The sequence below is a fragment of the Poecilia reticulata genome, chromosome 4 (genome assembly GCF_904066995.2).
Source record: "Poecilia reticulata chromosome 4, P_reticulata-male-v2, whole genome shotgun sequence".
NCBI lineage: Eukaryota > Metazoa > Chordata > Actinopteri > Cyprinodontiformes > Poeciliidae > Poecilia > Poecilia reticulata.
In genome coordinates this window covers 30,211,568-30,237,525 of record NC_088833.1, presented here as the reverse complement: position 1 = coordinate 30,237,525, position 25,958 = coordinate 30,211,568, and the positions used below count along the sequence as shown (strand labels likewise).

Sequence of the window (25,958 nt, the reverse complement as noted above, 5' to 3'; positions counted from 1 at the left end):
TCCTCACATTAATCACTGTTAAATGAATAGAATCCAGTTCTGACATATTCATCAACATTATGGGCGAATTTTACATGGAAATGCTAAAGTCTCCATTATTAGGTTTTAAATAAATGACTAAACACAGATAATAGTAGTTATGACTGGCAGAGTCTTATATTTAGCTTTCTGAATATTCTAACTATTTATTTATGAAATAATAATGTATTTAATAATTAACTAGGGCTGCACAGTGGGGCAGTTGGTAGAGCTGTTGCCTTGCAGCAAAAATGTTCTGGGTTCAATTCCCGGTCTTTCTGCATGGAGTTTGCATGTTCTCCCTGTGCATGGTGGGTTTTCTCTGGGTACTCCGGTTTCCTCCCACAGTCCAAAAACATGACTGTTAGGTTAATTGGTCTGTCTAAATTGCCCCTAGGTGTGAGTGTGTGTGTGTGCATGGTTGTTTGTTCTGTGTGTCTCTGTGTTGCCCTGCGACAGACAGGCGACCTGTCCAGGGTGACCCCGCCTCTCGCCCGGAATGTTAGCTGGAGAGGCAGCAGCAACCCTCCTGACCCCACTGAGGGACAAGGGTGTAAGAAAATGGATGGATAATTAAATACATTATAGATTATTTTAAATAAAAAGAACATTTTATTAACATTTTTGGAGTTTGTAATATGGAAAATATTTGCAAAACAAATTAATAAATTTTATTCTATGGGATGTTTTTTTTAAATGATGAAGAACCGATCTAAAACATGTTGCTGACACTTTTACTACCATTCTGCTGTAGAAATTCACAGAAATGATTCCATAAAATGAGTCTGCTAAAAACAGCATTTGTTGCTATAACATCTATAGTTTAAAATATTAACTAGTTTTTCTTTATTTTTACCCATGTTTTTCTTGTGAAAGGTCTAAAAAGCCACTTGAGAGAGGATGGCAGAGTGTCGAGTGTCTTTAGCTGTGTTTTTAAAAAATGTATTAAAAATGATCCGATTGCTTGTCTAGACACACTGAACACACAGACTGAACTGCTGTTGCCACTGGATACTTCTTGCATTAATTAGTACTGTTTGATTTTCAGTGATGTTCTAGCATGTTTGTTGCTGTGATTTCTTGATTCTCTGTTTTCTCTCTTCCTGCAGGTGTAGAAGCAGACCTCTGAGGTGTGTTCTTGTCTCTCTCCATTGCAGTTTCACATTAAGTTGTTTATATATATCCACTTGTGAAAGTAAATCTGTTGGAGCTTCTACGTGGCAACAAAGCAATCCTGAGTGCCACCCTCCCAGACACGACACAAAAAAATAGGATTAAAGATATAACCCAGCAGTTTTTACAGTGTACCAACCACACATGAAAAACGACAAAACGTCAATGTAAGCAACAACAAAACCCCCCTGATTTATTTGGAGTACGCATTGCCAGTACAAATAAAGAGCAGAAAACCCCCGTCACCTTCCAGCTAATGTTCTCCACAGACAAACAAACAGGTTTGATTTGTGATTAAAAAGACAATATTTCTCCATTTGATACTTGCTTTTTCTATTTTTTTTTTAACATAATCAGAGATCTTAAAAGTTAAAACCCATCAAGAAAAAGGTTCCACGGTTTCACTCTGAAATCCTCATTAAAAAAAAAAGACGGTATAACATCCAAAACACTGCAGTACGTTATTTTATTGAAGAACAAAAAGACATGCAACAAATAAAACATTTCATGTTTTACAAATTGTTCCTTTCTCCTCCCATGTCTTCTTCTTTTTTTTTTTTCCTTTCATATCCCAAAACTAAAAAAAGCGTCATCACATGAAGCTTCGGTAATATTTGACAGGCAAATGTGAAAAGAAGTGTTGCGCCTTCCTGGGGAAAAAAAAAGAGAAGAAAAAACAGTTCTTGTGTTTTCCTTGCATGGCCGGCGCTGTCAGTTCTGTCCGATGCCTTCTGAAGACATGAGTGAGGCAGGTTCTGTCCCCCCCCCCATCCGGTAGGTGAGAGGGTCGGGGTGGGGGGGACACAGTCATCCCAATGAGTTGGTTTGGTGTGAAGACTCCACCGCTGGAGCTCTGAAATCCACGATTTCAAACAAGTGTAATAAATACAAACACATCTTTAGAAAATAAGAATAAAATCAAAACATTTTGTGACTTCTGAGGACCAAATTTAAAGATCCATTGGGTTTAAAAAAAAAAGAAAGAAAGAAAGAAAGAAAAAAAGCAAAGATGTCAGTTAAAAAGCAGGTCAGGACGGCAGTCTTCAGTCTGTGGTCTGAGTGCATAACAACAGAACAAAACCATCCATTTCCAAAGAGGTGCATATCTACATACTGTACACAGAGCGCTGTTGGGCTGATTGACGTACAGACAGAGCAGACGCAGCTGAGACCAAAACAAACCAAAGAGACGTAGATCTCATCAGGAAGTGCAGGCAGGGGAGCGGCGTGCGTTTGGTTCTGGGTTCTCTGTGTTCACACTGCATCTATTTGGCTTTGAACACAGGACCCTCCCTCACTGGTCCTGCTAAAGCTCATCCGATTGTTTTTGGTATCAAAGTAGTGTTCATGTTTTCATCGGCTAGTCGTGTACGGCTCAGATGACAAACGTTTCCGTACGTACAATAAAAGGTCGCACGTTGGTAAGTGTTGTGTCTCTTTACGAACAAAGAGAAAAAAAGAAACTTATCTGTGCCAAATATTTCTGATTCTTCCAACTTTTGATTTTTCACCGGGTTATGTATGGAAAAAATGATTTTTGCTCAATATTTGGCACAAAATATGTCCGGTGTTTACTCCAGGTGAAGCTCTGATCATGTGTGGACATGCAGCAAAACAGATTTGGTTACCAGCAGTTTTTGGCCTGATTTGCTTCCATGTCTAGCGTTATATTCTCTCCTATTTCTATCCTCCAATCAGCAGATGGCGTTGTGCTTCATGTCATATTGACCTGCTGAAACATCCCTGTAGTTTCTGATTCTTTTTATTTCCTGGATTCATTATATATATGCATGCGGCTGGACATTTGTCTGAACTTGTGTCATTTCAGTCCGTTAATCGCAGAGACAGAAGTACTTCAATACTTTTTATTTCACTACATGACTCAACAAACAGCGCTTTCCAAAATTATTTATACTTTTTCACATTTTGTCATTTTACAACCACAAACCAACACAAGATCACAACATGGCTCTTCTATTAACACGTTTACAGCATAGAACAGGGGTGTCCAAAGTCGGTCCTGAAGGTCCGGCATCCTGCATATTTTAGTTCTATCCCTGGTTCAACGCACCTGGATCAAATGATGGCTCGTTAGAAGCCCTAAGAGGAACATTGACATGTTGAAAAGGTTGTTGCTTCCACCAGGGAGAGAACTGAAACGTGCAGCATGCCGGCCCTCGAGGACCGACTTTGGACACCCCTGGCATAGAAGGTCCTATAAAAAGCTCGGCAAATACTCAGGTCCACTAATTGCTGCTGGCTAGTCTGGAGGAGATGAGTCAATGAGTTGTGCTTAGTGTACCAGAAGGTCTGTAGCTTTTAAACTGCAGCTCTGAGGAGGAGCTGTGTTTCGAAGGCGGAGCTAGGTCCACCCGGGTGTTTTGAACAGCTCAATGGTTGCCATGGAGATTGAAGGATTTCCCAAACAAGCATGAAAGAATCAAAGCACCACTCCAGGTGTGTTTTTAATGACAATATAACATGATGTAAATCTAAAAAAACTTTGATTTTACACAACACTGCCCCTTTAAGAATTTTTCTAAAATTTGAAGGTTCTATCCATTTTTTTATTATTAATTTCCATTTGATGATTTTCAAATAAGTTGCAGTGTTTTTTTTATTTAAAAAATAAAATCATAAATAAAGGTATGATAAAACATGGTAATTTTGTTTTGAAGGGTTGTGTAGCTTCATCGTTCAGTTGTACCGAAGACAAAAATGTCTCTTAAAGTCATAAAGGCTGCTGAGCCCCGATCTGCTGAAACATGGGAGGCTGAATAGATTGTAAATTCATGACGCACTTATCAGATTTTCATTTGTTTCTAGAAGTTTTATGTATAACGTATATCCACATTTTTCATCCTCTTTCTTTTCGTGCACATTTTTTGTTGTTGTTGTCAATCACATAAAATCCAATCAAAACCCAGTGAGGTTTGTGGTTGTAAGCAGAGAACATGTGGAAAAGCTCAGAGGGATGAATCTCTGCAGGATGTTAGTAAACGAGATTAAAACTGAACCCAAATTCACCTCCAGGGCTGAACTTTGGCACGACGGATCCGTAAAAACAATCAGGCTGCGGGAAAGATAATGCTAAATGGGAGCAGTTGAATCGCTTGCTGTGTTGGAGCTGAAACCAGAGGTAGCGTGAGTGTGTTTCATGTGGCCACTCGGCGGGCTGGGAGCGGACAGTAGGAGTTCATGATAGAAAGTGAAATACAAAGAGGCAACTTGGACATCGAGTGGAAAATATACAAACTGTGAAGCCCAGACGTGAGTTCTCTCTGCAAAGCTGCTGAGGAGGTCCAGACAGAAAGAGGAAAAAAAAAACTACAAAAATGGTGGAAGCATTGTCCCCAGACCCCGACTGCCTCGAGTCACATCCAGTCCTGCAGGATGGGTGGGGGCGGAGGGGAGGAGGAGAGCGGTGGGTGGGAGTCGGAGAGCGGAGGATCAGTTGGAGGTGTCGGAGTGAACGCTTCCTGGTCCTTCTGTGGGGGAAGTCACTGAGGAGGGGGTGGGAGCGTCGGGCCAGCCTCCGTTAGCCTGACACACAGACGAAAGAGTCAGTCACTTTACAGGTAGAATTCATTCTGCAACTTTAATAACAACAAATGGGGCCAAAATTATGCATACTGTCCCATTGATATGTCATTCAGCATCACTTTCCACCTGATTTTCAAAGACTGATATTATGTTTTTTTTAGCACAATCAGATATCATGTTACTTTGAGTCATTATGAATTTCTATTAAGTGAAATATGACTTAAAATAAATTTGACTTTGTAATTTAACACTTTGAAAAGTGTTAAATTACTGTCTGTCTCTTTAAGAAACTACTGCTCTTTCTGAAACTCTGCCTTCAGGAAGTCATCACAACATGGCTCCTCTAATAACCCTTAAACATAAAAAAAATCACAAAGAAAGTTCCTATGAAGAACTTGGAAACTGCAGCTTTGAGGAGGAGCTGCACCTTGAAGGCGGGGCTATGTTCACCCAGGTGTTTATCACAGCTGAATGATTGCTGAGGAGATTAAAGGATTTCTCAAACTTCCATGAAAGAATCAAGGCAACAGTCCAGTTATGTTTCTGATGAGTGAAAAACATTACGACATGATGTGAAGCTCAAAAAAAGTCAATTTTATCATCAAACTTCTGCTATAATTCTGACTGGATTTCTGAGAGCTGTAGCTGGCAGAAAAGGTGGATGTTGGTTTTCTGTCAGGAGCCAGAAGGTTTCAAATCAACGCAGACTGAGAAGGAGCAGAGATGTGGAGCCAGTGCTGCTGCTGCACATCACAGAGTGGATGGAAAGATGAACTTCAACTTCATCTCAAATCAGCAGCTGGACTTTTGAAACTTGGGCACAGGTGGGCGTTCCGACAGGATGATGATACACATCTAACAGATAACAGGGAATTCTAAGTGAAGCTAACATTGTTCCACAGAGAAAACTAATTGTTTAGATGATTAAAATTATTAAATTAAATATAAAGATTCTAGATGAGTAAAACTGGAACTTGAAGTTTTCTGGCAGATCAATGATCTTTAAAAAACCCCTCACCTGCCGATTCAGAATTTGGCTGACACTGATTTGTTTTATCTGAATAAACAATAAATATGGCAGCAAAATCACTAGGTTATGGATGTACATGAGATCAGCTTAACATATACCAGCCAAAATTAAGCAAACCAGGGTAATTTTATGGCTGCACCCCTAGTTATTAATAACTTTTTTAAGATGACACACAACCTTACTTTAACTGCATCCATAAAAACACCAACTATACTGTCAGGACTGTCAGAACCAGAACCAAATCAAACAGATGTTTGGACAGAAACGGATCAAATCAGAAAATCTGCTCCACTAAAATGAATATTTCAAGACTTTTACACAGTAAGGAAAACATCAGGCATCTTTTAATTAAAAATAGGTAAACTATAAGTTTCCTTGAGAAACTCAGGCACAAGGAGCATGAAGTGAAGCTGACTGTTTTATTAATCAGTCCCAATAGGAGTTCCTGATTGTTTTTGCAATCAGTTCCTCATTAGACCCTTTCCAACGACATAAGAAAAACATTTTTATTCCTTAAAGAATTTAAATAGTTTGATTTTTGTTTCTCCCCATATTGATCACAGACGACCACATGACATTAAGTAAGTCTGTGGCAGCGGTGTAGTAAAAGTAAGAAATACTGCCACCTTCAGGTGGGAGTTAGCATTGTTTAGATCCAATGTTTTTGACTACTTTTTTCCAGAATATTTGAAATAAACTCAGCTTTGAATTAATGTGAAAAAATGTGAGGATCTATTGATATTGCATGAAATTGTGAAAACCTGCAGAGACAGAATAATAGGCAGCAAATTATCTAAGGGGTGGACTCTGGGTTGATTAAGGAACTAAAATACAACAAAACTTGTTTCAAAGACCCAAAGAAAAATGTGCCTTTCATACCAGAATAAAAAAGGGTAAAATGAAGTGTTGTAAAGAAGAAGCATGAGAGCAGCAGACCCCCCTCCTCTAACTTCCAAAGCCATGGCTACATAAATCACAGACCAACAGCCTGGCTGACAGATATCCTGCTCCTCCATTATGCATCGCGGGGCTTCTCTACAGGCCGCAGCGCTGCAGAACACGGCGTAGTGTGGCAGTGAGGATGTGGAAGATGTGGTAGAGCAAGCAGGCGTCCAAGGAGAACTGCATGTTAGAGGTCAAAGGACTGGGAGGGAGCGGGCCCTGAATACGTTAGCGGCCTCTCAGGGTTAGCGCAGCCGGCTGCGGCGGCCGCTCCCAGCAGCCGGGGAGCCTATTTGAATACGCAGTCCGTGTTTTTCTATGTGGGAGACATTTCGTCTGATTATCATATGGCCAGTGAGGCAGGACGGCGACAGCGGAGGAGGCGAGGCGAGGCGCGGCGGTGACCGTCCTCGTCCTCTCCGCTCGCTGTCAGGGCCATTAAAGAGACAGGAACATGATCTGAGCAATGCGCTTGGATTGCTGTCCCAGGCCCACACTCTGCTCTCCTTGTGTCTGTCTTATCGATTTTCCCCTTTACGACACGGCTTGTCGCTGTGAATTTTCCTACTCTTTGCTGCCGCCAGCTAACACCCACCCACCCTCCCTCCCCACTTCCACACCCCAGACTCTGCTGCAAAATAAGACAAACAAGACCAAACACACCCCTGTGGGGAACGAGGAGGCCGCTGCAGCAACAGAAAGAGCTTTTATTTTTCCCGGAAGCTTCCGGCTAACAGCGGGTCAGGTGGAGGGAAAGAGGTGTCACCTGGACAGGGGTGGAGGGCAGCAGGTGTCTGGACGGGTCTGATGGGATGTGACAGGCTCTGCATATGTGTGTGTGTGTGTGTGTGTGTGTGCGTGCGTGTGTGTCCAGTGCGATATGCAGCCAATCAAATGGGTTACCGTGGAGCTGAGACAAGTCCCACTAAGTGGCATTGTGAGCCCCGTGGCGTCAGAATAATTGGCACGGAGAGAGAAGAGGGGAAGAGGATGCTTACGTTGATGCCCTGCGGACTGTACATCTGGTTGGCTGTGAGTCCTTCACTGTATCCGCCTGTCTGACTGATAACATGGCGAAGGGTATCCACCTGAAACATCCCCAAACAGCAGACAGAGCAAGGTCAGCGTCAGCACGAAAAATCACCAGAGATCAGAGCGAGGGACAGCAACTCTACAGGGTTCTGTCCTTGGAGACAACAGACAAACACAGCTCAACAAAGACAAGAACTCACTTTCTGATAGCAAAAAAATTGAAATATTTACATACATGATGAAATATTTACTTGATGAAAATATATAATTCTTTGTCTGATTGTTTGAGAAATCAGTGAATTGGGAATAGTCCTTTATTGGATAGACCAACACAAAACAGAGCATCTGTTGAGATGTGGAGGAAAAAGGATTTATAATTTTACAAATGAAACTTCTGGAAGTGTTGAGTGCATTTCAATTAAGCCCCTTTACTCTGATACATCTAAATAAAACCCATAAGGAACTGACAGGCAACACAAGAGAGTTGGCAGAGGGGGCAGGAGGGTATTTCCAAAATCTGGTTTTTATGACAGACTAGCAAGAAGAAAGTCACTATTGAAAGGAAGTCATAAGAAAGTCGGAGAATCCGTCACTAGCTGCGTTTCCATTTAGCAGGAAATTGCGGCAATTAGAAATACAAAAATAAATTTGCTTGTCGAAAAAACTCACCTTGTTCCGTAAAACATTTTTGAGCTACAATGAGGTTTTTTTTTTCAACCAGCTGCATGTTTATTTTAATGACTAATTGTGAACAAACTTATTCATGTGGGATTTCGATTGTGTTTCTTATTTAATGGAAACACAGTAATTGCAAAGTGTTCTTTCAACATTAGCAGAATAATGACAAAATTTTGCTCACATTTGAAATGGAAATGCAGCAACTGTCACTGTTGCTCTGCTATGAGAGACGACTGACTGACAGACAGACCCGTTTAACAACAGTCACCCCACTGTTTCCAACTTAGTGACTTTGTTTCTATGTTTAGTGACATTTCAGTCACAAACACCATTTCAGTCAAAATCAGAATCAGAAGGTCAGGCTTTTTAAAGATTAGTGATCAGCCAGAAAACTGCAATCGGTGCATCCCCACTAAGACGTCACAAGACATATAGGCCCGATATCACAAAGATATCGCCATCGCAATACCAGCAGGTGCAATATTGATATTGCAGAGGACTGTTTGGAGGGAAGTGGCTACTATATGTGAAGGTGGTATTTTTCATTCTGATGTAATATTACATCAGTTGTTCAGAGTCTCTCAGCAGCAAAAGCTCACACCGGACATGAATAACATTGCCAAAAATGCTAAAGGTCAGACAGGAAAGTACTAGTATATCGAACCAGACATTGTTATTGCAATATTTACCAATATTATCGACACGGTAATATTTTCATTAAATCGTGCGGTCCTATCAGGGACACAGGACACATGTGGAAGAAGGTTCTCTGGGAAAACGAGGTCAAGATTGAAAGTGAACTGGAACAGAGGAAAACTAACACCACACATGATCCTGTAAAGACCGTCCAGATTGTGAGACATGGTAGTGGAAGCATCATGTTGTGGGGATTCCATCAGTAGGACAAAGTTGATGGGAGGATAGATGGAGCTAAATGCAAAGCAATGCTGGATACGAAGGCTGCAAAAGACCAGAAACTGGGCTGGAGCGCCACCTAGAGGCAGAACGGAGCATTTATAGCTACACACCAGCAGACTGAGTGAGAGGTGGCTCTACAAGGTTTCAGCTCAGGGGATGATTAACACAAATGCACTTCACACTTTACAGATTTTTATTTGTAACAATAATTAAACTTAGAATCTTTTTACCTTCCAATAAAATACATTGAAGTTTGTGGTGAAACAGAAAATATTTCCAAAAGGTTCAAGTTAATAATGTGAAAATAGTCAGAACATCTAGATCCTTTGGTATGTGATTTAGTTATTATTTCTGTGGCAGAAAAAACATAACTTCATAGTATTCTGACAATAGGTTTTCCCGACTACATGTAGCTTTTATTAGCTTTTACTTTATTTCTTAATTATATATATATAATTGTATGAATGTTTGTATTTTGTGTTGTATGTTTTATGGGACCACGGATGGAAGGTAGCTTTCTGCTATACCCGGCATATTTACCACAACATTAATTGTTCATTAATATGTACTGTAACATTGAAATAAAATCAATCAATCAAATAAAGAATATGTAATGACCAACACAATAACCACAGGTCACTCTCAACCCTGATAGTTCTTTGAACATTTTTCAGTTCACAGATCATTTCAAACATGTTTTATTCATCTTGCACCTTAACCCCAAAGCAAACCCTAATAATCTAATCATTTATTCACAGCTTGGAGTTAATATATTTCATAGATTTAGTGGGGACTAACTGCGTTATACGTTATAACTGCAGGCAGAGGACCAGTAAGGTAATGTATGTTCTAATGAAAGCAGTGGAGGAACCTATCTCTTGTCCAGCACTGGGCCCTACCTGCGACTGCACGTTGGCTCCCACCTGAGCCCCTTGGTACGAGTCCCCATTGAGAGACTGCACGCTCATGAACAAGTCACCGGAGTTTGACATGTTAAAAGAGCCAGCAGAACCTGGAAGGAGAGAGGGAGCAGTGGAATCACAGAGAGCCAGCAGGAGAAGCAAGACGGGCCATTCAGGCAGCATGCACAGGTTAGTGAGCAGCAGCAGCAGCAGAAGCAGCAGCAGCTGGCTGACATCAGAGCAGCTGAGCCAGGAGAAATATCCACAGGGACAGAGTCTAGGCTTTAACGTTAACGTTACACACAGAGGGAGCAGGCTGTTTGTTAGGCAAACAGGAAATAGAACAGGAAAATGCTCTCTTCAGCTGTGATTATCACTGACTCACTGACAGAGTCTTCTAACACCACAAACAAACACTTTTTTGTAACATTTGATCCACAGTATATGAGTGAAAGCAGGCTTCTGTCACTTATATAGAAAAGCTCCCTGTTTATGCTAGGCTGAGCTAGGAAACCACTTTTCACTCGTCATAAAGTACACCAGTTAAACATCTTCAGAAAAGCCTTAAAAAATTAAGTCCAGTATTTCTTTTTTCATACCATTCTTAAAATGATCACATTCTGTCATAGGAACAGATCCACATAGATATTAGCATTGCTATGTTCCAACTTAGCAATGCTAATGCACCAAAGCAAAACCAGGAATCAGTCTCCAGAGCAGAAATGGAGAATAAACATAAAAACTACCAACTTCTGAGGAAATAGTATTTTTTGTATTTTTTTTATGTAGACCCTGTAGATGAAGTCATAAAAAACCCTACCATGCTTTAAATAGCAATGTCGGAGGTTTTAAAATGGCAAACGTTGTTTGAATTAGGCTTGTTTCCAAATCTGAGCAGGTCTTTGGACAGTGTTCTGAAACTTTGACACTTGTTTTCTCACTGATCTCTTGTGAATGAGCGCCAACATTCAAATGGCCACATCTTCTTCATTTTTTTTTCTTTTTTGTGTGTTTTAACATCATTTACAAAGCTTCTAAACTTTCGGAATCTGTAACTCGAAAGGCTCCCACTGAAAATCGTTCCTGGTGTTGCCGTGGCCAGTCACATTTGTTTAATTTTGTGTGAACTAAATGTGGCTTCATGGACATATGAAGAAGGGGACAATCATTTTTCACTTGTGTAAACGAGTAGAGAGGAAGGTGAAATGATATTGATATGAACCCAATCTGGTGATACTCCATAGGAAACATGGAAGCACCTCTCAGTTCCAGGCTGGCTCATGGTGGCCACTTTTTATTTATTTTTTCTTATCTGCTATATGATTAAGTATAGTCATATACATTTGTATGGACCTCCAATAAAGACGTTAAAAATCTGAACACAAATTCATCTTTTATTGCAGTAGTATAATTCAGCAATGAAAAGTTTTTATGGAACTTAGGCAAATTTAAACAGTGGGGGAAAAAATCCCATGTTGAGAATTCATTGATTTTTATCAATATTACTGGTGTCATTACTGATACAGTCATTACACTCATACATTTCCTTTAAAGTAAATGTAACAGAGCCATTCTTAAAATGGAGTTTTTGATGAGGCAATCAGCTTCTCCAACTTCTATTTAGCAATCTGTGGCTTTTTATTCATAGTATGACTAAATCAGCCATTAGCCACTTACATTAGGTTCTTACACGGGGGCTAATGTATATTCCAGATGGAAAGCAAAGTAAAAAAAAAGCCTCACTGTTAGAAAACTGCATCTTGTTTTCACTAAATCTCCATAGCAACCATTACAATACCGTTTACACACCGACTAGATGTTTGGTATTGATGCAAGAAAAGAATAAAATATTTTCTGTTCTACCATGACAGATATCAACATGTGGTGTTTTCTGTGTTTTCGATGAGAGTATGATCTGGATTTTAAGCAACAAACACTCCAACTTCATTTGGCTGGAGAAAAGGGATGAATAAGTAGCTCGTCCCCACTGTGAAGCACGATGGAGAATCTGTCATGCTGTGGGTTAGTCTCTTTTCAAGGCCCTGGGAGCTTTGTATGAGTGCGTGGCATCATGAACTCTTTGAAATACTCATGAATTTATTTTGACTTTGTTGAAATGCACTGTGAGGCACAAAAACTCATTCCAGGGGCCATCTTTGAAAATGGCCCTCGGGGCCACACTTTGGACACCCCAGATCTTCTGAAGATATGCAAAGACATTCAAAGATCCCTTCCTTTACACTCCAAAATCTTTAAGGACCTAACACCTCTAACACCTAGAGTTGTCATTTTGATTTTTGTACAAATGTATAAAAAAGCCGAGGTTCCAAGTATTGTGGTAAGCGTGATTTTATTAAAGGGACAGTATTATGTAAAATCAACTTTTTTGAACTTTGCATCATGCTATAATTACATTATACCCGGAGTGTTGCCTTGATTCTTTAATGCATGTGTGAGAAATCCTTTAGTCTCCATGGCAACCATTCATCTGCATAAATCGCCTGTTGGAGATGCAGCTCCTCCTCAGCGCTGCAGTTTCCGAAATTCTGCCTCAAAGAGCAGTCCTCCCCCAAGACTCTCCACTCAGTTCCTTCAGACTAGCCAGCAGCAATTAGAAAACACCTGGTGGAACTACTGAGCTCATTATAGGAGCCACCTCTCAGTGAAACACCAGTAAAACATTGTTAAAGGGTTAGCAGCAATGTTATGATGACTTCTTAAAGGCGGCGCTTCAAAAAGAGCAGGAGCTTCTTAAAGAGGCAGAAGCCCAATTTTAAGGTGTTAAATTATTAAGTCAGATTTCTTTTAAGTCATATTTAAGCCTCTTTATAACAACTGAAGGTAACATAATTACCTAACGCTGTCCTTTTAAAAACAAATATTTCTTATGACTGTACTTCAGTATAAGGTGAGTTTGTGCTACTGCAATAAAAGGTCAAATCATTTATAAGGGTTGCTAAACATTATTACCAGGGGTGCCGACACATTTTGTCCATATATCAGAGATTTTGGTCATTTGTACTACCAGACGTATCTTTCGAATGCCATTAGAAATCATTTAACACAGTGATGGGGGCACACAGGGTTAATTGAGAGCAAGTAGAAAGGACAGTAAGGACATGGAGACTGCATGAGGGCTCAGGTTGCTCAAACTCTAACAGCTCTTTTCCACATCGCTCAGAGCCATACTAAGCAGATGTAGGCACTAATAATACTTGCTGAGTATAAACATTGAGTCTATTTATGGAAATAACAGTGCATAATTATGTGATGGGCATAATTTATGTAGAATAGTGGCCTATTTAGTCCTTTACAAAGGAGCGTTACAGCATCAGCACTAATAAAAGTCTTAAATGTGTTACACTGATGGACAGAGAGGAAGTATATGTCTAACCCCAGCAGAGCCAGGGACTTCCTGTCTCACCTGCAGAGTTTGGAGTGGAGGGTGAATTTGCTTGGCTTCCATGTGAGGATGCATTAGCCGCATTCACGGCAGTTCTTGCAGCATACATGTTGGCTTCTTCTTGGAACTTACCAATGTTTTTCTTGTATCTGATTCTTTTATTCCCAAACCAGTTGGAAACCTGAGCGGACAGGAACGAGAAAAAAAAAAGAGAAGAAAGTTTACTTCTCCAGACACGTAGCCACACAGAGCCTCTTTAAAGAATAGTGTTTAGCTTGAATGGCCTTTAATGGCATGTGGAACACTGCAGAGAGCCACTGTCAGGAGTGCGGGCTGCACAGACTGGTGCTGTGAATCTGCATTAGTGCCAGAATGGAATGATTGCCAATAACAGTCTCATTATGTCACCATGACTGCAGCTATCATCAGAAGTCACGCAAGCACCAATCAGTCAACTTCCGCTAACACCCATTACGGCTAATGGACTCCCAGATGAAGCCAGGGGGGTAATCCCAGCCCTAATGATAAACAACATTAAAATGAAAACCAAATCAATCCTCCAAAGTTTCTAATAGACAGAGTAGGTAAACATTCTCCTTTGTTATAGCCAAGAAACTGAAACTCCACAAATCACCGAGCGACCGAGCAGCTTCCACCGTCGAGCCCAGCTGCATCCTTAGATCATTTGGTAGAAATTAATGAAAGCAACTGAGAAAACAATCCATTCCCACATGATGGATTCACAACACAAACTGCTGTTTACCTTGGCGTTGTCATTGTTTTCCTTATTATCAATTCTCACAGGATTGAAACAAGTGGAGTTGCTGAAGTGTAGAGATGACACAAATAACAACAACAGAAAAAAACATGAACAGGATTTTTAAATACTTTACAATTGTGTGATGCCACAAACTTTGGCACAATTCAGATGTCTTTAGTCGTGTGATGAGTTCCTATAACAGTTACAGTAGGTCAACATGGGACTGGATTCATACAAGTATTAAATATTCACTATTTAAGCTCAGGTTTCTATCTTACACTCATCAGCTTTAGAAAAGCACATGCTGCCTTGCATAGCTAGTGGCCATTTCTGTCAAGTTTTAGTTGGAATTGTGCAGTGATGACTGGATCTGAAGAATGGAGCAGCTACTTTAGCTCCTAATTAAAAGACTCATCCTAAATCCCATGTGATTCTCTCAACCACATGTTGGAGAGTGGACCTGTGCCGTTTCCAGGATGCTGGTGATTTTGTAGCTACTATCGTTATTGCTTCGTTCAAGAAGAAGTCCAGTTACAATGTCTTGTGAAGGTATTCATATCCCTTCAACGTTTTCATGTTAATTCATGTTAATTCATGTTAACAATAATATTGTGCATTATTTAGGGATGCATAATATATCAACACAAATAAATATTAGATGATAGTCATTTTTAAAACATAATCAAACTGGAGCAATATTAGCAACCAATATTTGTTTCCATCTTGTTGCCGTTTGTTTCAGAAGGGGGATGGAAGAAGTCTGGTCATGTGACAAGGATGGTAATGAAGCAAATGATTGTGGGAGTTTAACTGAAACAGAGAAGCAGTGGTGAAGTCAGCACTGTAGAGACAATGAATGTAGAAATGTGTCTACATTCAACATCTTTTTCAAGGTGTTGAATGGGTAATGATATATATTTTATATATATATATAAAATAAAATGAATATACAATATCAGTAAATACTGTTTCTTGGTCATAACATCAATGGATATTGATATAAACACCTGGATAAGAGCAACTTTTTATACAAACACACAGTAAAACTAAGTTCTATAAAACAAGTTTGGTTCCTGTGGTCATAAGTTTCCAAAATTAAATTTAGCATAGTCTAACCTTGCTTTTCTTATCCCTGTAATTTTTTTTACCTTGTCTTCATGAGGCTACAATGTGCTTTTATTTTGTTGCTCTTGTGTTTTTTATTATTTTAAAGTATTGCACAATGAGTGACTTTTAAACATGTAATATTTATATCTATTGTGTGTTTGTGTAAAATGTCCTGTTTGGCAAGAAAGTTGACTTGGTAAATAAAGTTAATTGATTTAAGTTTGAAAATATTTTTTTCTTTAATTGTACATCACAGTTGGGTGAGACAAAACATAATAAAGTGTAAAGATGTGATACTTTAGCAAGGTGTGATTTGAGCTGTAACTCCATTGTTAGTAAATCTCTGTAGATGACAGGGGTTCAGATTCCCCATATCTGAATTATACTGCACTGAGCAATTCCTCCAGAATGTTGTGGTGTGTTTTTGTGATTGTTGTGGTTTAAAATGACTAATTTTCCAGCATCTTTTTCAAAAAGCTGCAGTCAAAGCTGCAAATTTTTACAATTTACATTTACAAAATGTTGAAATTGCTGCACATTGCCTTCCCAAAACACAAACACAGAATTTCAACTTAGTAATAGTTAAATAATATTTACTATTTAAAGTGGAAGCAACATTTTCACGTACCTTCTGGACATTTGAGTTTCAGTTGTCAAAGTGCAAAAGAAGAATTGATCATTCAAGTTAACATGAACTCTTTACACAGTAAACAGCAAATCCTACAGATTATATTGAAATGGTTTTAATTAAAAAAATTCAAATGTTTCCTTAATGTTAGTATCACACATGCTTTCATCTCGTAGGTTCTGCTTTCAAAAGATGACGTGTCACAGGAAGCTAAATTAGAAGGGGATTGGTCAAAATTCACGTGAGTTGCAGTGATTGGTCAGAAAAGAATGAATTTCAGAAAATATTAAGATGATTGGTCAGGATACAGGAAAGTAGCGATGACCAGCAAAATTGCAAGTTTGCACAAAATTTATGAATGATCAACGAATTTGTATTAATATTTACCATCTCAACTTCCTGCAGGGACTGACTAAGGATACAACTTCAATCTAAAACTCACATGGGCATTTAGATGTGCAGTTTGCGTTTCTACTACAGGAAGCTTGTCATACCTCAGAATGAGCTTTTACAGTTTTTTTTTAAACTGTAAAAATGATGATAAGGCATATTTACACCATATCTGTTTTAATGAATAGAACAGCTACAAGAACAGAAGAGCCGTCTGTATCCATAACAGCCTGTGAACCTTGTATTAGGTAAGTGGTCCGGACGCTGACAGCATCTTCAGTTAAAACGATCCTTGTCCCACAGAGGGGTGAGGGGTGCCACTGATCTGCTCGTACCTGGGCCACTGTGATGGCACACTTCTTAGCCAGCTCCTCTTTGGCCTCCTCGCTGGGGTAGGGGTTGCTGAGGTGTGAGTAGAAATACTCGTTCAGGATCTCTGTTGCCTGCTTGTTGAAGTTTCGTCTTTTCCGCCTGCAAGGAGAGCAACAGGTCGGTTTTAGCGTGTTGGACAGCATCAGTATCAAATATGATCTGACCCACCAGGTTGCATCCAGTCATTGGCTCTGCAGCATTCCCTCACACTGAGCATGCACGTAGTGACAGTGGAGAGGAAAAACTCTCCTTTAACATATCTGACTGTTAGTCGCGTTGTTTGGAAACACTCATTTCTGCACAACTATCTTGATGTCCCACCAAACCATTTCAATCTGTTTGACACTTTGACCTGTGGCACCTTGATTCTGTTGCCATTCTGATGGCTTCACATCAGGAACTTAATTCAATAAGTGAAACAGATTACATAAATTAATTCCACTCAAAATGATGCTTTCAAGACTTCATTTTTGGTAAGTATGTTGATTTTCTGCTTCCAGCTAATGAAAATATGATATTTAAAATTACAATACTACACCAGGCCAATAATAAACATTTTAATACAGAAATGTGTCTACATGTTTAAAGGTTGTTATTTTCAAAAAGAGCCTCGTCATACTTTAGCGGTGAAGTGATCGCAGGTTAAAAAAATCTGTCCTGCCAGTTCCATTTTTTTGTCTTAAAAGTCACCAAATACAGAAATTAAATTACTAAGTTGATATGGACTTAAAATTTTATCAAGACTTTTTGTGGTTTATTTTTATGATTTATCGTGTTAGCAAAAAAGTATCAGTAAAATAAATCTTAATATTCACTACAGTCTGTTTAGTAAAAGCATATCAAACTGAATAAAAATAAAGCACATGACTCTCGACCCCAGACTTATTAAATAATATACCTATACCTATAAATAAGACACAATAATTTGATTCAATAATGTATATTTAAGCATAACATTCAAATTGCAACTTGTCTGTTTTAACTGCTACTGTTTTCAGGTTAAAGTCAAAACTCTTTCAGAATTAGGTCGTCAGATCAGATTTCAGGATTTTGCTGCTACATTTTATAGACTCTTCTTTAAATAAGATTTTGTTTTATGGAATGCTGGATGTAATTGATAATAATACCTCAGTAAATGAAACCCTACATGAGCTTTGTTGGAAGCGTATTGGAAGCAGGACTCTAGGAAGCCACGGTGTTTGACAGCAGAGACGCAGGCTGGACTGATCCGACATGAACACCAACATATTTATCTGCCAGCACACCTTTAAGCAGACGGAGCAGAGCGGAGCTTTAGAGCTGGCTGACCCCTCCATCTTCTGCACCTATCAGGTCACGTCTGGCGGCGCCACATCCCACCAGGGCTTTACATAAGCTGAAAGGGAACTCTTCAAAACCTCTTTGCATGTGCCGGCTGGCTGAGGAGATTTGTGCTAAAACCTGTGTCCCCCGCTCCAACAGCTCGCAAGAAAAATATGTAAATGTGCACAGCATGGGCTCCAGCAGCCAGTAGATTAATCAGAGGTGCAGAGCATGCTAGTGCCTCTCAACCAGTAAAAGCTTTTGCTCTTTTCCCATCCTATTCCCCTCTTTGCTGCTGCTGCTGCTGCTGTGGCGGCGGCACCGTCACGTTAATTTGCAAGAGAATAGATAGGGAAGCTTTATACGGGCGCACACGCCTCATTTAAATGTTATGCCTCCAACCCAGGCTTTGAGTGGGATTTATCCTTGGAGAAATTTATGCAAATCCAAAACACGCATCAAAGAGAACAAGCGATTACATTAAAACAGGGAAACTGTTAGTGTTGCCGAGTACACGGGGAGCACTTATTGGCCGACTTTGCTGGGTGTTCTACTCCAAACGGCATCCAAACATGCAAACCAGCCCGCCTTGTGTGGTACGCAGCAAAGAAAAACTACAGAACCAAGCTCCGAATGTCAGTTCTTTATATGCATATTTGTGCTGTCGTTATGCCGACAGGGTTTCTGCAGGTTTCACCAACTCAAATTTAAGAGTCTTTAAGACAGATGTAATAAAATGTAAGGCCTGTTTCACAACAGAAATGTATAAAGAAAAGTTCCATATCGTATATCGTTGTGGTGCCACGCTTTATTGCACAGAATTAATGTAACGTTGTACGGGTTAGCAACAGAAGTGATTGAGTGGCAAAGATGAATATCGTCCAGCGGTGATAAATTTACACTTATCCATGACAAACGCAAAAAGCTAGTAGGCTAGAACAGTTAGCAGCTAGTTAGCGGTAGCTTCGACAGCCTCGAGCCACAGAACGCAATGAAGATGTTTGTGTGAGACTCAATCTGCTACCCAACAGAAAAGTCTAAACTACATTGAATATTAGATTATACAGAGCCCCCTAGTGGACATGGGGGGAATTTTTTCTATTGCGTTACCTCGCAAACATATTGCATTCCCTCACAACGAATTTGCAAATACACTTGAGACTATATATGTAATCACAGAAAACTGGTTAAAAATCAATTGTGTTTGTTATGTGATATCTTTAGATGGAGATGGGACTGTTCATGAAAATGACCCTTTATTGGTCGTTCATGAAATAAACGACCATTCAGACTAACAGACTAACTGTAAGATGGGAATATTACCCTGAGAAAAAGAAATAGTTTAAATAGTCCAAATAGTTTGAATGTTTTCTTCTTTACTTCTTTCCTCCTTTACTTTCTTATCTTTTTTTACATAAAAAATTCTGTCATGTTTATGTTTTAGAGTAGAAATGGAAAGTAGAAATGTTTGAACTGTTTTGCTCAGGCTTCTTACACACAAGTTTGTGTTTGCTTTATTCAAAAGAAAGATATAAAACTTCAGACAACTCACAAACGAGATACTAAAACACAAAGAAAAACCTTACAAAAACCTTATTTTGTAGCAGAAAGATGTTCAATATTCAAGATGTTGCTTGAACTGCCTGAATTGCTTGAACTGCCTGAAACACATGACCTGAATTTCTACTAAGTTTAAGACATTTTAAGGTCTTAATTTAAGATACGTGAATTTAAGGCCCGTGTAGAGCACAGAGCAACACAAATGTGCACACAGATAGAAAATACACACACACACGCACACACACCCACACACACACACACCTGGCATCGAGGAAGCGGGAGCGCAGGATCATGACGGCTTCGCACGTGCTCTGCTTGAGCTGCATCTGGATGGAGCTGAACTTGCGGTGGATGATGCTCACCATGCGCTCGATCTCTTTGGGTGAAATGGGCCGTGTGCGCGACTGCTCCCGCAGCAGGTTCATGACGTGGGTGGTGAACTCGTTACAGGCCTGTGGAGAAGGCAGCAGCGGTCAGTCAGAGAGCAGCCAGCTTCCGCCCGCTCACACACAGCTGCAGATGGAGAGAACCTCCATTTATCAACAAGGCTGTGCCACATCTGTTGTGCAGAGAAGAGTCGCCTGTATCTGTGAGGTGGAGAGTTCTCAAAACCCCCGGATGGAAGATAAGCACTTATATGTTTCATATTTAACAGAAATTGTGAGTGAGAGAAACTGGTGACAGCTGCTCACTCTCAGACAACACACACTAACGGCGCGGCTAACTCTGGGAGTTGGCGTTTGGTTGGGTCTCTGGTGTGTCGCCGGGCGTGAATGTGCTGCAATATTCCGCTCTCAGTGTCTCCTCTTCCTTCTCCTGCTTCTCATCCCCATCCCTCCCTGGATTTAGCTGTGTCAGGCTCTGTCTGTGTCTGTCTATCTGGGCCAAAAGCGACGCTGTTGTCGCGGATGCGGCGGCTGTAAAGGCGACAAGAGGAATGCACACAGCGACACGATGCGCTGCATATGATGGACTAATCTGGGATGGGTGGCATCAGAAGTGAATTCCTCCCTGACAGCTGATGTACTGTACATTAAAGAAAACACAGTGAGTGTGTGAGGCTTGTCACTTTATTCCACAAAGAATAAACAAATAGAAAAGAGCGATTCAATTCATATCAGCGCTGAACTGATATAGATTCTTTCTGATGTTTCAGGCTTAGAACCCAAAAATATCCAGCTGGCTTCATGATGGTTTGGAACCGACAAGATAGATTAGAAAATGGCCTGAAAGAGCCATGAACAGTTTGACCTTCTTTCATATTTTCACATGTACAGATGCAGATGGGTTTTATCGAGATGTAAAATTATTGTAGATTTATAAAGTTAGTAGAAAATGATAGACCGCTTTCAAAATGTTTTAGAAATATGAAGCTGAAAAGTGCAGCGTGCATCTGTTGTAACGTCCCTTTTACAGTCACACAATTAAGAGAATCTGATTATTTTCAGAAGTTTGAACTGAAAGAGAATTTTAAAAATGTGTTTTAAAAACAAAATCTGAAAAGTGTGGCATGCTGTTTCATTCAGCTTCACTCTGATTAAATGTGACATGACCGTTCTGACTGCAGACACTCTGAAAAACAATCGTATTCAATTTTTTCCACTTGAGGAAGTGGCACAGACCAGAGGGTTTTTTTTGGCTAAAAAAAGATTAAAAACATTTTAAAAATCTAATGTGGGTGGCATTTTAATGCTGTGTGAAGGTAGCCTCAGTATGATTCATCCTACCATATCAAATTTACTCATCTATGTTGCGGAAAAGCATCCCCAAAGCATGATGTGGATGGTGTGAGGAGCACAACCACATTTCAGCAGAGATCATGTCTTCAGGATGATGTGCATTTTTAGTTCTTCACCAAGCAGAGCTTTTTGCATTTGGCCCCAAAAATTGGACTTAGGTCCCATCTTCCTATAGAACCTTCCTTCACCTGTTTACTGAATCCTCCACATGGCATTTTGACAAACTTTTATATTTTGTTCTTCAATAATAACTTACTTCCTGACATTTTACCAAATCCTCTATGTTGTTTTTATCAATAACACTGTCAGTTTAGGCCATTCCTTCTCAACTTTCTTTCAGAAAGTCAGCACCACATTGCTCCTCTATTAACCCTTTAACAACGTTTTTACGTACATTGCACTGATAAGTAGGTTATATACTGAGCTCAGCTGACGGGCCGTTGAACCAGGTGTCCGTTCCACCAGGTGTTTGCTAATTGCTGATGGCTAGTCTGAAGGGGTTGAGCAGGGGAGTTCTGGGGAAGCAGTGATCTGTGAAGCTCGGAAACTTCGGCTCTAGGTCCAACCATATGTTTTGCACAGCTGAGTGGTTATCATGGGAGATTAAAGGATTTCTCAAACATGCATGAATTAGAATTAGAATTAATTTTTGTTGTTATTGTTTTTGATGAGGGAGTAACATTACAACATGATATAAAGCTCAAAAAAGTTGCTTTTAAACAATACTGCCCCCTTTAACATCTATAACTAGACGTGCAGCTGGTTCTGCTGTCCTCACCTGTTCATACTTCTCCAGCTCTGTGTGGTAGATCTGTCTGATCTGGGACAGCTTGGCCCTGTAGTCCGAGTGCTCGGCTGAGTTGTCGGCCCCCACCCCTCCCGAGGCGGCTGCCGCCGCCGCCGCCGCTGCCGAGCCCCCGCCTTTCTCTGGCCCCGACACGCCCTCCGCCAGCAGCATGTTGTCCAGGCGCATGAGCTGGGGGTCCGGAGGCTCCTCCTCCTGGGCGCCGCGGATGCTGAGCACTGTGGTGACAAGGGGAGGTCAGAGGTCAGTTTTAAAAGGTCACACCTGCAGCTGGGGTGATGCACAGTTACAAGCTGTCAGCGTCTTAGAACTGTTGCACACCTGACACACAAGCATGGGTTTAGCAAGCAGAGGGAGGGAAAGGTAATCTCAAGCAGAGGGAGAAATAAGTAGCTTCAGTATAAACTGAATCCTTCATCACCAGGTAAGTAAAAGGCCTGACATGATAACAAATTTTGCTGGATGATAAACTGTCACAGAAGTTATCGCAGTGGTTCTTAACCTGGGTTCGATCGAACCCCAGGGGTTCGGTGAGTTGGTCTCAGGAGTTCAGCGGAGCCTCTGCCGCAGAGGTAACAAAACACTTGTGTAAAGTCGTGATGACGCCCCGCTTTGCCATCACTTGCTGCAGAGGATCACGTTACATTGCTTAGCTAATCAGTGCTGCGGAGGAGCACTGATTGAAGGAGCTCCACTCTCAGCATGGATTTGAGCTTGTGTCTTTAATTACTTCAGCAAAACTCACCGTTTTTACCAAATTCTATAGTCTAAATCTGCTCCTTAGTCGCATCTTTTCGGGGTTGCTACTGCCTCTAGTGGCGTGGGGGTGGTAACACAGCTAATATAATTACATTACCACATCAGAATACCGCAAAGTATTTTGTGTGTTTGCCGGGGGGGGGGAATAAGAAGGGTCCGGTGAATGCGCATATGAAACTGGGGGGTTCGGTACCTCAAAAAAGGTTAAGAACCACTGTGTTATCGCAATCAACTATGTTATTGTTGTTTTGAGACCATTTTTGAATAATATGAAGGAAATAGCATAAGAATGCTAGAACACATTCTCAAAGACCATCCATCCATCCATCCATCCATCCATCCATCCATCCATCCATCCATCCATCCATCCATCCATCCATCCATCCATCCATCCATCCATCCATCCATCCATCCATCCATCCATCCATCCATCCATTTTCTGTACATCCTTGTCCCTCAGTGGGGTCGGGAGGGTTGCTGGTGCCTATCTCCAGCTAACATTCCGGGCGAGAGGTGGGGTCACCCTGGACAGGTCTCTCAAAGAACAATAAACTTTAAATTCTAATGAACATAAAATTTATGTTTTTTAAAACATAAATTTTAATGAACATAAAAATTTATGTTCATGAAATAACATCTGATTGGCTGCTTCAAACATCAAATAAAGACAACTTCTTTCGAGTTTGTTAGGACTCTGGGTCAGTATTTTCAATATAAATGCATAAATTACTTTACAAACACATACATAACATGAAATGTGAAAATTTATTGTAATTAGGCAGTGTTCAATGTTTATATCGGGATTTTTTTGGAATCCTGAATTAAACTTCTGTAGTCTATAAATGTCTTAAACTACATAAAGACAAAATAAAAACAATCATTTCAGTTTGTGTAAACAACACTTTCGGCTACAAAGATACTGAGAATTAGGCTTTAGAAAAAGTTGTTTTTCTTTACCAAGTAATGAATTAGAAAGATGAGCAGCAGATAAATGGGACAATAACAACATAATCCAGGATGATTTAGTATTTTGGGATCCATTCTCCATCAATGTTCCCTTTTAATTTTCTTCTGTGTCATCATGTCAGCCGCTCTGGTAGAAGCTGTTTGTCTAAAGGGACTGGAACGATTCCTGCACATGAGCCGGCCCGTTTAGAGTAAAACACGACATGACAGAGGATTGCTAGCACATTTCATATTAACCAGCATGATCTGATGTGATGTAGTGAAGCAAGGTGTGTGTGTGTGTGTGCGTGCGTGCATGTGTGTTCAGTTTGGCAAGTCAGATGAGTAAAAAAATGGCCATCCACTAGAGGTCTCTCTTGCCATGTAGGACGTTTAAATCCCACCTTCCATTTTCTGGGGTGAAATTGATGCCTGGCTCAGACTCGTCCTCCTCCATCCTGAAGCCGTCCGTTTCAATAAGAGGCTCCTCTAAAGTGTTCTGCTCGGCAACACGGCTGCAGGTTCCTAACGGATCCCAACATCAACCCAGAGTCTGACTTTTTCGTGGGGAACACTTCATTAATTCAGAGAAAATGGGAGCGTTTGGTGTGATTACCGGGTTGGTTACCTGAGAGGGTTTGGGGGGTGTTTTCAGGATGAGGACAAGGCCTACTGTACAAGGACCCCGCCACCCCCCCACTCCCTCTGTCTGCCAGGGCGAGCAGAAGAGGTCAGCGGTTCAGGCAGTGGGCTCAGCAGGGGGTAGATTGAGAGAAGGAGGAGAGCTGGAGGAGGAGGAAGATGAAGGACAGAGGTGGGGAGCCGGGGGTCTGTTGGGATATCAGAGTGTAAAAACATACTGTCTCATTATCCAGACTCCGTCACCTCACCAGTAATCTATCCAGGCTCAGAGGGGGGAAAACTCAGGCACCTTCTCAGCCCCATTGTGACCCGATCAGACCTGCTCCGTCAGAAACTCTAAACCCGCCTGTCTGCTTCGGTTAACATCCGTCAGGGCCGGCCCCCTCCGCTCCTTCTGCTCCTGACTACTCACAAGCACAGGGGCCACTGTCTCCTAAAGTTGCTGCCTCATAAACACCCGCGTGAAGTGGCTGTTAAAACCAGGGAATGAAGGAAAACAAGCCGCTGTCAGGCAATCCGTCCAGCAGGAAAACAACAGCGTGAATGTGACGACCAACAGCTTTTCTACACTGGACACCAGATCCAGTTTAGTAATCCCCAATGCTGGTATATTCATATACTTGTTGAAACATTACAATGCAAACAGGTTTTTCAACAAAGGTAGTCATTTTGAATCCAACAGAAACTAAAGGAACTCCAAGATTATTTCCATTTTTGTCTTCAACAGGGTTCCTTCCTACGCTTTCTGGAAATGTCTGGAGAAAAACAGAGCACATGGATTTCTATTTGTTTGATGTGTTTTCATTAGATCAATTGTTTCTTCCTTTTAACACATTCACTTTTAGTATTTTTAGTTTTGAATTACTAACTGACTGAATGGACCACTACACAACCGCCTTAAATTTACACTAGGTTGAACCAAACCAGCGGTGAAAAAATTTGAGTTTTCTGGCCCATTACTGATTTTTAAAAAGACTGATGAGTTTAGTCAATACCAATTGTTTTGCCTGAAAAGTCGCTTTTCAGCGCAGGTTAACCAGTCAACAGCGGGTTGACTGGTTAACCTGTGCAGACGTGACCTGGTTCGTGATCTGTCAGTTCTCTCTAATGCCATAGCAACATGGGAAAATAGCTGATTTTTAGACATTTCAGAGGTTCATAAGATCAGGTTCTCATGTAAGAATCAGTCAATTGCCAATTATCCAAAATCAAGAAAATCAGGGCAGGTAAATCGGGCCACCCCTATTTAATCCTCCCACAGTCTTAAGAGACGGGTCATTTGGAGCCCATGAGCTTTTAACTCTTTGCAT

General features: G+C 40.7%; 1 protein-coding gene across 3 annotated transcripts in view; it reads right to left on the bottom strand.

Moving 5' to 3' along the window:
• Positions 1 to 1,359: 1,359 nt before the first annotated feature.
• LOC103463997 (pre-B-cell leukemia transcription factor 1) overlaps positions 1,360 to 25,958 on the bottom strand; it is a 76,487-nt gene continuing 51,888 nt past the window's right edge. The window contains exons 3-9 of one of the 3 annotated variants that reach the window (XM_008407790.3): positions 22,276 to 22,520; positions 20,020 to 20,210; positions 16,860 to 16,995; positions 13,772 to 13,820; positions 10,234 to 10,346; positions 7,705 to 7,794; positions 1,360 to 4,734 (exon numbers count right to left, since the gene is read on the bottom strand). In XM_008407790.3, coding sequence (XP_008406012.1) covers positions 4,642 to 4,734; positions 7,705 to 7,794; positions 10,234 to 10,346; positions 13,772 to 13,820; positions 16,860 to 16,995; positions 20,020 to 20,210; positions 22,276 to 22,520 — 917 coding nt within the window. In that variant the 3' untranslated portion in view covers positions 1,360 to 4,641. Of the gene's footprint in view, positions 4,735 to 7,704; positions 7,795 to 10,233; positions 10,347 to 13,660; positions 13,821 to 16,859; positions 16,996 to 20,019; positions 20,211 to 22,275; positions 22,521 to 25,958 lie in introns of all 3 variants that reach the window. The other 2 variants (XM_008407789.3, XM_008407791.3) reach the window with 2 other exon arrangements.